At 53.6% G+C, this 13,277-nt stretch overlaps 1 protein-coding gene across 15 annotated transcripts in view; it reads right to left on the bottom strand.

Annotated features, from left to right (window-relative positions):
* Positions 1-13,277, bottom strand: part of CHD6 (chromodomain helicase DNA binding protein 6) — an 88,437-nt gene that overhangs the window by 47,315 nt on the left and 27,845 nt on the right. For 9 of the 15 annotated variants that reach the window (XR_003531013.1, XM_027663938.1, XM_027663944.1 and 6 more), the window contains exons 2-3: positions 8,777-8,832; positions 8,123-8,217 (exon numbers count right to left, since the gene is read on the bottom strand). The exons of 3 other annotated variants lie outside the window; for them this stretch is intronic. Coding sequence is in view for 11 of the 12 variants with exons in the window: in XM_027663938.1 (XP_027519739.1) it covers positions 8,123-8,217; positions 8,777-8,832 (151 nt within the window). In the remaining variant the exon portion in view is untranslated. The remainder of the gene's footprint in view (positions 1-8,122; positions 8,218-8,776; positions 8,833-13,277) is intronic. 3 more of the 15 variants (XM_027663948.1, XM_027663949.1, XM_027663945.1) reach the window with 1 other exon arrangement.

The following is a 13,277-nucleotide window of genomic DNA, read 5'->3' as shown; positions in this document are numbered from 1 at the left end:
GTCACTACATGCTCTTGTAAAAAGTCCCTCTCCATCTTTCTTGTAAGCCCTGTTTAGGTACTGGAAGGCTGCAATTATGTCAACCTGAAGCCTCCTCTTTTCCAGGCTGAACAAACTGAATTCTCTCAGCCTTTCCTCATAAGAGAGGTGCTCCATCCCTTTAATCAACCTGGTGGCCTCCTCTGAACTTGCTCCAACAGGTTCATGTCTTTCCTGTGCTGAGGATCCCAGACCTGGAGGCAGCACTGCAGGTGGGGTCTCACCAGAGCACAACAGAAGGGTAGAATCACCTCCCTCACGCTGCTTCTGATGGAGCCCAGGACATGGCTGGTTCCTGGGCTGCTAGTGCACACAGATGGGGAATGTCCAGCCTCTCATGCACCAGCACTCCTAAATCCTCCTCCAGCAGGGCTGCTTTTGATCTGTTCATCTCCCAGCCTGGATTGATACCGGGGGTTGCCCTGACCCAGGCTTCCTTAAAGATCCAGCTCTGTTCCACTCCATTGTCCCAGAGGGCAGTCTCCCAGGGGATCCCACTGACAATTTCCCCAAAGAGCGGGCAGTCTGCTTTCCTAATGTTCAGTGTCAGTGCCTTGCCCTGTGGGCATCAGGCCTGCTGTGTCCCAGGAGCAGTGCTGGTCCCAGTCAGCAGCGCTTGCCTCCAGCTGGAGCAGCCAGAAGCCTCTGGCACAGGCTCTGCCATGAACAGGCCATCAAATGCCAGCCCGTGGGACCAGGCTCACGGCCCAGGCAGGGAGACCAGGCTGCTTCCCACCAAGCGCAGGCAAGTTGCTGCCAGCCCAGAAATCCTACTGCTCCCAAGGCTTCCTGGTTTGTCTTGAGAGGAAAATGCTCCATGTCATGCTTCTAAAGTCCACAGCAAGCTCTGGACATCCACACAGGGCTGTGCTGCCAAGTACAGTTTGCCATGAGAGCCTGGCTCACTGCCACGAGCCAGGGAATGGGCTTTTTCTACTTCCCCTTGATGAGGTTCAGTTTATCCTGGCTTCTTGTCAACAGGAAAAGACTAAGAAAGCAGTGCCAGCCTTATCTGTGCTCCTGCATGGCTCCAGAGCACTTTTACCACTTGCCTGCAGCAGCCTGGCTGGTTCTTTGTGCCAGGCAGGAGCTTACTGTACCCATGCTGCTACCCCAGGGAACATCATCCCTACTTCCAAAGGATGAGAGGCTGAAGGGCTGGTGTCACGCTGATGGGGACACAGCACTGCAGGGAGGCTCTGCTGCAGCAGCAGCAACCTCGGCCTGAGTGGCCTGAGACACGTCTCCATGAGCCACCAGGCTCATGGTGGGAATGGGCTACAGGGCATCCAGACAATGACAAACCCACCTGTAACCCCGGCTGTCAAAGCACCCAGGGGCATTCAGTACTACAAACTCATAAGGGATGGGGGAAAACCCAAGAATTTTGTTTAAATCCTGCTGCCCTCCTAAGTGGCTTCTACTTAGGAGGGTATGAGAGGGTCTCCATGTCACCCACTCTGTACAATTCAGTTTTGCCATCCTCTCCCTGCAGAGCTCTCCTGGCCCAGCTAAGGTACAGGTGACACGTCACCCTCTCCTCGCAGGTGGACTGGGCCAGCTCTCAGACCACCTGCCTTATCCTGTTCTGCACCTCTTCCAACCCCATGGGCTATGGGGTGGCAGTAGGAAGCACGCAGCATCAGAGGTACCACAGAACAGCAGGAGGGTTTCTGCTCTGCTCCTTCTCCCTTTACAAACTGCTGAACACACCTCTGGAACAACCTGTAGGCAGACGCCAAACCCTCTGCCAGCATTTTACAGTCTCCTCCATGAACAGGGACAGCCTCCAGTGACGACGTGCATGGCTGGTTCCCCCAAGGCTTTACTGGGCACATTCTGAGACTTTTCTCAACTTTTCAGTCTCCATTTCCATTTCAGCATCTCAGATGACTGCAGGAATCAGCCAGCACCTTTCTTCCCCAGTCCACACTGTGAAAGCTGCAACATCTTCCCTGTATTTTGCTTCCTTGCCTTTAATCAGTCACTAATTTACATAAAGAGCTTTTTGTCAGGACAACGCTTCTTTAAGAGCATTCAGTGAGAAACTTCCTCAACAGCTGGTTGGAAGCCCATGAGCCCTGCACCAGCCCAGCCCGACTTCAGTCCTGTGATCCAGTTATCTTTAAAACCCCTGGCAGATTGGAAGGACTAACTCTGCTTTGCAAAAGCCATGCTGACTATTTATCAGTGTAGTATTTTCAGAAATAAAGTGTTTATTATAATTCCTAACTATTTACTCAATACCCAAGTGAACCTATTGGCCTCTAGTCTCACATTTACTCCCCACTGCCCTTCCATAATGTGGCCCTGATGGGCAATGGCCCAAGCATTATTAGCAATTCCCAAATATCATCAGGCTCCTTTACAATTCTGGAGTAAACACCATCAAAGCAGGTGGCTTGTGTTACTTTGCTCAAAAATGTCTTTATCAAACCCTTTAATTTAAGGGTAACTCTTTGACGCCTCTGGCATCAGGGATGGCTCCGGGTAGGGAGCCTTCCTGACTGAGCTGTTCTGCCAGTGCTGCATTTCCACACGCCCTCATTCAACGCCTTATTTACCCTGTGACTCCTCTTAAAGGCTTTTTAGTCCTGAGATGGTTGGAAAAAGATTTGTTATTAGATTCTGCGTCCTTAGTGGTTCCTAAAAATATATGTAGTCCTGCCTTGCTACAGGTTTACTTTTAAATCCACAGAGTATGTCTCCTTTTTCTTACTACAATTTTTTTTTAACTGAAGAGAAACATCATTTTCCATTCAACTGCCCCTTCTACATGCCTACCTAAGCACACAGCTTTGTTGCTTCTGGGGTATTTTGCAGTGGGGGAGAAGTAAAGGTCATGACTTCCAGGTTTTGGCAGGTGATGCCCATCTCTAAACGTCTTGCAGCCAATACAAGCAGCCTCCGCTTCCTCAGAACACTTTTTATCCTTAGAACCCTGCCTTTGCACTGTCTCTCAAGTGGCATTTTTTTTGTGATGATTGTAATGATTTCATGTTTCCATAGTACACTTTAATGTAATGTTTGTAAGTTTTTTTATTCACAGAGGAATCTTCTATAAATTACCTTTCATACAGTCCCTCAGCATCCGCTGCAGCACCAAGTCTTGTCCCAGGTGTCTAACTAGTGTCAAAGAGAAGATCAGAGCAAAAATGTTTGAAACTTCCCCTGAGAGCCGTGGAGGCTAACAGAGAGCACTTATAATTGCACAACCCATTCTAGGGCAAAGCCAGGGTCAGGGTGGGCCTTAACAGTGTGCTTTCTTTAACTTGAAATTTGTTTCATTTATAGTCTCAATTTGATTCCTGAGTTTTTATTCAGGGGTGGGGGGAAAACACCACTAGGAGATGGGAGGCAAAGCTGCTCCTATCTCAGGTCCTCGAAGGGCTCCCTCCTCTCTCCCAAACTGCTGAGCCTTCGAGATGTACCAGCCACCCCAGCCCATGAGGGTCACACAGCACCCCTGACCCTCTCCGAGCCCTCCAGCAAAGTTGGGCTCACAGGGATGTAAAGGGACTGTTTACAAACTCTACTTGGCACACGTGCAAGAGCTCAGGAGCAGTGAAGCTCAGCAGTGTTACCCCATACCTGCTCAAGGCAAGGACCAGCTCAGGCCAGTGGGACTGCCTGTGGTCTGAGGCGAGTATGAAACCCTCGCCTTCTCCCTCACCTGCCTGCGCCACATACCTGCAAAGGGAAGAGCAGAGAAGAGGAAACTGCAAAGAGAAAGGGGGTGGGGAAGAAGGAAGGAACTGGGGGTAGGACAGTGCAGTTAGGGACAGGGGGCCAGGATGACACTAGGATGTTATGTGATGAGAGTCCTAAGAAGCAAGTGAGACTGGAGAGCAGCAGGCAGCTTTGGGTGAAGACAAGAGAAAACTGGGCCCAAGCACCTGGGAGAGGTACAGCGGGAGAGGTACAGCAGAAGAGGTCAGGCTTGGCTGGATGGGGCAAAAGATTCTGCACCTTTTGCCCAGTCCAGGAGGGAATCATCACACATCCAGAGCCCTGTTCCCTCCATGGCCTGCTAGACCCTGACTCCAAAGCTCCTGGGTTCCCAGCCCATGGTCAGTCAGCCTAGCAACATCTGCTGCCCCATTAAGGTGGCACTGATTACACACGTTATGCACTTGCCGTGGGATATTTGGGAGAGACAGGAGCAGAGGTTCGCTCCCCTGGACCCAGGTGGCAGAAGTCGGGACATATGACAGGGATGAAGCGGATGTTGGATCAGCACTGCTGGATGTTGGAGCCTCTTCACCAGCCAGCATCACTCCTGATCCATATCCAAACCCTGCAGTACTGCACGCCTTTGGGCGCAGGAAGAGGAAAGGACCAACAGCTTCATGTCCACCCCACTGCCCATCCTGCAGACTTTCCCCTCCAAGAGCACAGTGTTCCCAGCAGAGCAAAGCTCTGCCACAGCCTCGGGACCTGAATGGCAGCTCCATCCAGCAAGGAGGCCACAGCTGAGAACTTCTCATGGTTATAGCCAAAAACAGATCCAGCTGCTCTGGCTACTAGGCTCAAGACATCATCCACACAACACACTCTTGCTGGGCAGTGTGACCACAGCCAGCAGCAGTGGCCATGCCACATGCCACCTTGCATCCAAATGCCAGGACCATTCAAACCCCATTTGCTGCAGGCTTGGCCAGGCTTTTCTACAGTCCACCAGGAGAGCCCCAAAGAAGCCCTGCATTTGGGTCTAGGGCATGGCTTAAACCCCAAAGAGATTTGTTCTGTACATAGAGTGTCCACAGGGACCCTGACTGCAGAGGCCATCAAAGGTTTCCATGCTCTTTAGGCAGAGATTGATGCCCAGGCGTGGCCCAGAACCCCTGCTGCTTGGCTTCCCCCCACAGCACTGACCAAAGCCACCGTCCAGGCTGCCACTGTACCCGCAGCCCAGGATGGGCACCGTGACACAGCTCTGCCTCCCTGAAGTGGTCACACTGCCTGCCCCCAGCCCAGTTTCTCTGCACAGCTGGCTGCAGAGCCCGACGGGAGCAGAACAGGCAGCTTCTTTCACAGAGGGTTTTGGCAGAGCCAACCTCTGCACCCGCTGCCATCCCCACCAGTGGCATGCACAGCATGGGCTGTTGTGTTCTTGTTGCTGGATGTCCGCACCCCTTGTTTCCAGCTCTTAATGCAATGCAGCAGAAGCTAAAAATACACAAGTGCCACCTTCCATCATGTCTCTGAGCAGGCTCTGCAGTCACCATGGGATGTGCATGACGGAGGTGGGGCTTGGCTCTGTTCCTGAGACACTCCTCCATGATGCAGCCTTCAACAACTACGGCCAGGAAGCTCCGTCTTGTGACCAGGACAGCCCTGGCAGTGGGACATGTGTTTCCACTGCACTGGAACACGGCACAGGTGGGGCAGAGGACAACACTGCTGCCCTGGGCTGTCCAGGCTGTCCTCCCTGCTCAGTCCTCTCTGTCAGAGTGGGAAGGAAGTCAAGGAAAGAGCATGGGAAGAAAGCCTGTGCAGCCTTTGGACCATGGGGGAGGACCAGGTCCAATGCTCCTGGGTGCAGGAAAAGAGCATCCTGGCAGCTCACTGCTCCACCTGCCCTTTATCCTTACAGAGTAGGTGCCCAAAACTCTTCCACGCACCCAACTCCAAAGGTCATCGCACCTGACAGTCTCATTGTGACAAAAAGAAGCTCAGTATGGACCAGCAGCCCACAGACACACCTGGGACAGATTCACAAGTGCCCTTAGGCTCGGATGGCTCCTGTCTCCTTGCACTGCCTCTCACTGCTCAGGACCCTGCTCCTATCCCAAGGAGCTCCAGTAACAACCCTCAGCAGCATTTGCAGCAAGCAAAGCTCACCTTTTGCTTAAACAGACCCATAAAATTTAGGAAAATCCTTCATTTTATGCAGTGAGTGCTTGAAGCAAAGGCAAGCAGAGCTCCCATAGATCCTCCCACAGGCCTCCCTGCTGGAAGGGCTGCCCAGCAGCCACACAGTGCCTGCCGCCCTGGGCTGTTCCCCACTGCATTCCCACACTGCTGGCCGCAGACCGCAGGGGATTCCCACCACCTCCAAGCCCACGCTGAAGAGCCAGAAGAGCTCTCCAGAAGAAGGTAGGAGCTAAGGGGTCACAGGGCTTTCAATCTCTCCATTTCCAAGAGGCAAGCTATGCTGTTCAGCTCTCACAGTCCATGCAGGATGGGAGCATTTCCATGACTGTAGAATAAGGAGATTTACAGGCACTGTGGGATAACTGCATTTATTTTATTTCCATATTTCTCAGGTTATTCAGCAAGTCAGAGCTTGACAGAAATAAGGAATACAAGACCTTTCAGTGCCCAGGGACAACCAGGACACAGACAGGAGAGGTAGCCCAGGGAATTATGGTTTTGCTGAGCCCTCTGAGGAATCCATCGCTTGTCATTGCTCTTGGGGGTAACTAGGCACCCCTGTCCCACCTCTGCCAGCAGACAAGGCACCCTGCCATGAAAACTCCTAAGTCATGAGGCAAGTGACAGGTTTCACAAGTTAGTCACAGCTTGGTGACAAATCCACCAGATTTTCATGCCTACTAAGGAAGAAGAGTCACGCAAACACAGATCCCGCCTGTGCTAGCAACAGCCCCTCAGACGGTGCACCAGCTGGCAGTGCCCAGGAACTCTGTACAGGCAGAGTGGCACTGCTGCGGGGGGCACCAAGGGGGCACAGAGAGGGGCTCCTTCCCAGACAGCCCAGCTCTCCAGCCCAGGTTTCCCAATCCACTGGCAGTGGACATGGCATGACAAGGTATTGGCCTAGGGCAGCCAAGGGCTTGGTAAAGCAAGAGAGGACATGCATTACTTGTTCCCAAAGGCAGCTGGCAGCTCTCCTGCCATCCCTCAGCAATATGATGGGTGCCAGCATTTTGCCAGCCTTTTCACCCATGGGCTTGAACCTACATCTACATGACAACCAACATGGAGCTTCCGCAGGTGAGAGGCTGGCAGGGAGACACACATGGAAACGCATGACCCTTGAGAGCTTGACCCTTGATGCATCTCATTTTCTCCGGAGACTGCTGAATGGAAGGCAACAGCCTCCTTGGTGCCATGAGAAGTCTGTTTACAAGGTGTGGGAGCTCCTGGGCTCAGGTGTCCAGAGTGATGTGGAATGGCACTTCTTGCTAGTTCTGCCCTCAATGTCACTCTGCTGAGCATGATAGGGAGCCCTTCACCACTGCAACCAGAAACCCGTAGTGCCCTCAGGAGCCCTGCTTGGCCGGGCTTTCTTCCAAACACTGAACTTGGGAACACTGCAGCCCACCCTGAGACATGCTGCAAGGATTGTCCTACACTGCTGCTGTCTTCAAGAGCTCAAGAGATGAGCAGCTGGACTTCTACCCCTCTCTGCTCACACTGGCATGTCTTTATCTCCCTCACAGATTTTACCCTCAGGGGCAGTTACACAAAACAATTCAGCAGTTGAGCCCTCTAGAATCTCCAAATGCTGGTGGAAGTTGTTTCTGCTGTGCTTAAAACCCACATCATCTCAGCAATCACATTTCCACAGCAGTCAAACCTGCTATTATTAGCCCAATGAGTGGTGTGGACTTCTTACCTGGGCTTCACTACCAGAGCAGGGAGATCACAGACCCATCCCCTAAAGCACCTCACTCTCCTCCAGGCCTTGCCCTGCCCCATCAGGAGTGATCCAGCCGTGCTGGTATGCAAGACCTGCCACACTCCCCTTCTCCTCCTCACCTTGAAGCTGGCTCTGCTTTTTCACAGCATCTTTAGGACACACCGATAAACTCACTACTTCCCACAGTACTGGTGGTCTGTCCGCACACACCTTCTAATATCCACAGCAGTTGCTTTGCTGCAAACCCAGAACAGCACACTCACCTCTTCCAAACCCTTCCTCCTCCCATCACCCTGTCATGGTGGTGTGATCTGGAGTGCCCTGAGCAGCACACGCTGCTTTCAGAGCTGGTTAGAAATGGTACCGGCTCACGCTCTCAAGCAGATTTATCCCTTAGCTCTGTGTTCAATTTAATGGTTTCCCATTAAAAGCAGCACAGACACAAATTAGCTCTGGGCAGACCAGTTTGTTTTATACCTCCAGCAATATTTCAGCCCTGCAGGCAGAGCGAGGTTCCACACATGTAACAGGTCCTTTCCCCTCAGCAGAGCGCCAACGATCAGGCTCTTCCCCTGCACATGGTTAATACAGAGACTACTGGCTCATAAATCTCCTCTGGGAGCAGCAAGTTGTTAAGATCTGATGCGGCAATTCAGAAATGGCAGCTTGGTGGGATGGAATTTTTTCTGAGTAAAGGAAGAAGATTCCCTGGCCAAGCTCACACAGGTCCCAGGCATGATCTTTCCCAACCTCCCAGCTGGTGTTACTCCTTTGGTATCATGTTAGTAACTGTAATCACAGCAAATGTGTGGCTTTGTAATATACCACCAAGAACCAATACTATGGGCTTTGAGGCAAAAGAAGGGCTGCTCCTTCACTGGGGACAGCACCAAATCAAGAACACTTCCACTATTGAAGACAAAACCCACCTTGATCAATGGCCCGCTCTGGGTTGCAGCTCAGATGAAATCTTAAGGTGCTGTGTTGCAACCTTGTCTGGAAATGCAAGAACCTTCCCCCACCCTGGCCTCCTTCCCACCACCCATCCACTGCAACAATTCCCACACAGCACACAGGACATGGTCCTCAGCCTTGCCAGCTAAGTTGGGAGAAGGAGAGAGGGTCACAAACCTGCTTTTCTTTTTTCTGTATTTTCATTATCATCAAATCTGGGATGAATGTTATTTCTGCAAGACACAACACAAAAAAAAATTCACAATGACGAGACTGGTGAACCTGAGGCACTCCATCCTTCCACTCACCCCTCCAGGAGGCCGAGCCAACCCCAATGCTGCCCAGGGCAACAAAGCTGCCAGAGTGAAACACTCTCAGGGATAGCTCTGGGGACATCTGCTCTGCTGAGCCACAGATCAGATGGAGCCCAACCACAGATCTCTCCACAGCTCGGTGCTACCTGACACCCACTGGGCAAGACCAACCTGGCAGTCACAGTCTCAGCAAGAAGTGGAGCACCCAGGGCTAGCAGAGAACACATTCCAACTCCCCAGAGCCTCAGATACATCCCAGGCCCCACTGAGAGACTTATTGGATGCCAAAAACTCTGCAGCAGCAGGGGGACACAGTAAATAAAGCACTCTGCCAAGCAGCAATAACAGCAGAAGGAGACACAAAGAGGATGCAGGAGCTTGAGGCAGGCTGCAAGCCCTGTGACCACGACCAGGGAAGCACTGCTATGGGGATAAGGATGGGGCAAGCAAGGAGGGCAAGGGAAATGCTGGCAGACAGCATCTCCCCACGAGCTGCAGCAGCTCTAGAGCAGCACTGGGGCTGGCTGTGTCCTCAGGCCTGTGTCCCTGCAGCACTGGAGGACACTGTGTGAGCACCCACATCACAGCCCACAGGAGCAGATGGGCTGCAGGCAGGGGTGATTCCCAAACAACTCCCCCATAACAGGCCTGGTCAGAGGGGATGCAGTTTCAAGCCCAACTCTCAGCAGCACCTTAGTGCCAGAGGCTTGTATGACCAGGTCCCCACACTGTCCCCCTATGGAGGAGGGGACCAGTGAGGGGTCTGTGGCAATGCAGCACACCGACAGCTCTCTGCGACAAAAAGACTGTTCCCTAAGGGCTCCTGCAACTGGTGGCTGTGGTCCCGCTTGGCCAGCAGCACGTTTTAGCTCATCTCTCCACGATGGCTACAGCTTCCTACAGGCATGGTTGGAGCAGCCCTGCCCAAACGCAGAGACACAGCATCCAGCACACCCTCCACGGGCTGTCATGCACACTGAGGACCAGACTGGCTGGTGAGCAGACACTCATCTGCCCAGGCCTGAGTCCTCTGGGGACTGGGCATAGGTTGGACACTGCCAGAGTCACAAGAAAGCTGGGCTCTCTGTCTTCCTCCTGACGGTGCCGTGGCAGTAGGGAGGCCAGGAGCAGCCCCATCACACGCAGGGCCAGCATTGGAAACAGCACCAATTCTGGATGGATGGCACTACAGCTCCCCAGGATGAACATGCTGTGGCAGTCAAGGGGGAAGGCTGAGGTCACAGTCCCATGCCCGTCCCACAGCAGCCTCAGCCACAGCACACACAACAGAGCTGTCAGCAGTAGATGCTTTCTGGGCAGCCGACCCTCAGCAACGGGTGCCAAGGAGCTCTGAAGTATTTGACAAGTGTTTTAGACACAAATCTCACAAACACCTGCCTCTCCTTTCCCTCCTGTACCATGCAAACCCCACTCTACAAGCCATGAGCTGTCAGACTCACTGGGCACGAGGGCACAGCTCCCACCACCTCCAGCCCACAGGCCGGCCCCAGAGACCCCCCATCATGTCTCCTCTCCCCAGCAGGAGCACCCTGCTAGGCCCAAACCTTACCAAAACCCAACAGGCCCTACAGCTGGGCAGTGCTTAGGCCAGTGTGAGGGGACTGATTCTGCATGCGGATGCTGGTCCATGGCACATGCCCACCACACCAAGGAGAAGAGGCAACTCTGATCCTGGCTACATGGTATGGGCAAGGCCAGCATGGCCCATTTCTAAGTCAGGCTTGGTGGGAGCAAGGCAAAGCACCCAGTGCCACCACCTGAGCAGGGAGGAGTTTCATGGTATCTGTGGACAGGATGAACAGGACTTCTTTCTCATGACTAAGCCTGTCATGCTGTACTGCTCCAAATGTGCCCCAGGAGGGCCCAGAGGACACAGAGCTGGAAGACATGCAGCTGCAGCAGAGGTGCCCTCCAGAAAGGAGGCAGAGATTTCAGACCCAGTGGCCACAGCAGCTCAGAACAATCCTGCTGGGCTCCAGCAGAGAGCAGTCCCATCCCAAGGGTGTGCCTGCAGCCAGAAGTGTTGGAGACCTGGGTTTGGTTTGTCTTTCCCGGTGGCTTCCGTGCTGCAGGAGGCTCCAAGGTGCCAGCAGCACTCAAGTGCACTGGTCTTACCCCACCAGCCCCAGCTGGTACCCAGTAGGGCCTGCCAGGGCCCACCCAGTCCCTCCCACCTCCCAGGACAGGAGTTGCTCTTGCCCTGGCTCTGCTTCCCAGCCCTTCACTCACAGATTTTAGAATTATAGAATATGCTGAGTTGGAAGGGACCCATCAGAATCATCGAGTCCAATTCCTGGCCCTGTGCAGGACACCCTGAGAACAACACCATGTGCCTGAGAGTGTTGTCCAAATGTTTCTTGAAGTCAGACAAACTTGGTGCCATGACCACTTCCTTGGGGAGCCTGTTTCAGAGCTCAATCAATTTTCTTCTGTTCTTTCCATAATCAAAAAGCTGTGAGGTCCCTTAGAGCCCTGTAAAGGCATGGTGTCCCTTCTGTGCTCAGAGAGCTCTCCCCACTACTTCTTTGCCCCAAAGATTCGCTCCTTGACACTTTTAACTAAGTGCCTGGATCACCCCTTGGCAGACACTGAGGGTTTCTGCAGGCCAGCCCCAGAACAGAGCTCACACCATCCAGTCAACTTCCAGGCTGCAGGCTGAGCCCTGGCACCTGGCATTATGCCTGTGCGTGTCTCCAGCTGACACAGCTGTGGGGATAGCACCAGGATGGGATCCAGCAGCACAGGATTCTCCCAAGGCAGTAGAGCAGGACATTGGTACATCCAACCACACCCCTCCACAAACTGCTGCATCTCACCAGTGCAGCTCTGTCCACCTCCAATGCCCGGGGCAAGGCCAAAGTGAGCCCAGAGAGGGCACCTGTGGCCCTCTGATCCCATCCCAGCAGTGAGGGTTCCACATGGAGCACACCAGAGGTTTCATCGAGACCCATGAAACACCAGGGAAGGAGAAAGGCTCATACGTTGTCTGTATGGCAGCAAAACTTCTAGCAAGCTAAAGTCAAGATAAATACCTTGCTACAAGTTCCTCAGCATGGGGCTAGCCCAGGCTGGAAGTCTCTCATTGTGTGGCCTACAAGAGGCCTATAACTCAGCTCTGGGGTTTCAGGACTTTTATTTTTAAACAAAAAAGTCAAATAAAAAATCATATATTGTGGATCACACGCATTCAGTGGCCCAGGTCCCTCCTGTACAGTGTTAGCACAGGCAGTTGCAACTGCCCAAAGAGGGCTGAAGGATACCAAGACACTTGGTGCTGCAGTGAGCAAGTGGCCCAACTCTGTAACCTCCAGAGCCCAGCAAGAGCTGCAGGGCCCTGCTGCCATCAGCCCTGGTGGCTGTCCTGCAGTCCTGGCTTCTGCTCCCATCAGCTGCTGTTCCGGCACCACCTCACCCGTTCCCAGGGCCCCAGTGCTCCAGCTAGGGCAGGATCTCAAGCAGGGGACACTGGGCCAGCAGGATAATGGCTGCAGGCAGGGAAGGGCAGTCAGCACTGCGAGCCAGCTGCTCAAGGGACCGAGCTTTAGCCTTGCTTCATGAGCCTTGTCACCAGCAGCAGGAGGCCAAGCACAGGTTCTGCACCGGGACAGCGAGCAGGCAGCTGGGTGATGCTGCAGGTCCAGTGCTCCCAGCATTGGCTGTGTGGGGCAGGGATGTTCCTGGGCTCTGTGGCCCAGGAAGGAGAGCCGGGACCCCACTGCCAAAGCAGCCCTCTGCCTGCAGCCTGCCATTCTCCTTCCCAGGGCACCTGTGGACCAGGCTGGGGCAGGGTAACCTACCCGCCCATTCCTAGTATCTGTTTTCCCCTGGGAGTGCAACACGACTCATGAACAACTTTTCCCAGGTTAAAGTCAGTATCAGGGAAGGCCTTTGGCAATTCCCTGAGTGCAGCAGGCTGCAGACCACCCCTGGCTTTAGGAGTTTACAAGAGGCAGGGCAGAAGCCCAGGCACCGTGCGAGCCAAGCACGGCTGGCAGCACTGGCACAAGCAAGGGAGAAGGAGCTCTTGGCCAGCCCTCTGGCATGCTCTGAATGAGCATCCGGACCAGAGGGGACAAGGGCACGGGTTCAAGAAAGGACATGGGAGAACAGAGCACAGGAGGAGGTTTTTTCATGACAGAAGCAGAATGGTCACTTCTCAGCACACACCTTTGTTTCTACTCAGATTCACACCCAGGAATGAGCTGTGGGAGACATGAGTGAACCCAGAGGGTGCCCTGCACAGTGCCTGCTCTGACACCAGCAGGAGGCAGCTACCAGGCTATGTGCCTCCTCCTCTCAGCAGCAAGGGCTGCTCACAGCCACAAAAAGAGCCACTCTGGCCC

This window comes from Corapipo altera, unplaced genomic scaffold, assembly GCF_003945725.1.
Source record: "Corapipo altera isolate COAL_440 unplaced genomic scaffold, ASM394572v1 110, whole genome shotgun sequence".
NCBI lineage: Eukaryota > Metazoa > Chordata > Aves > Passeriformes > Pipridae > Corapipo > Corapipo altera.
The sequence above is the reverse complement of the archived record's forward strand: the minus strand, read 5'-3'. Positions and strand labels throughout refer to the sequence as shown.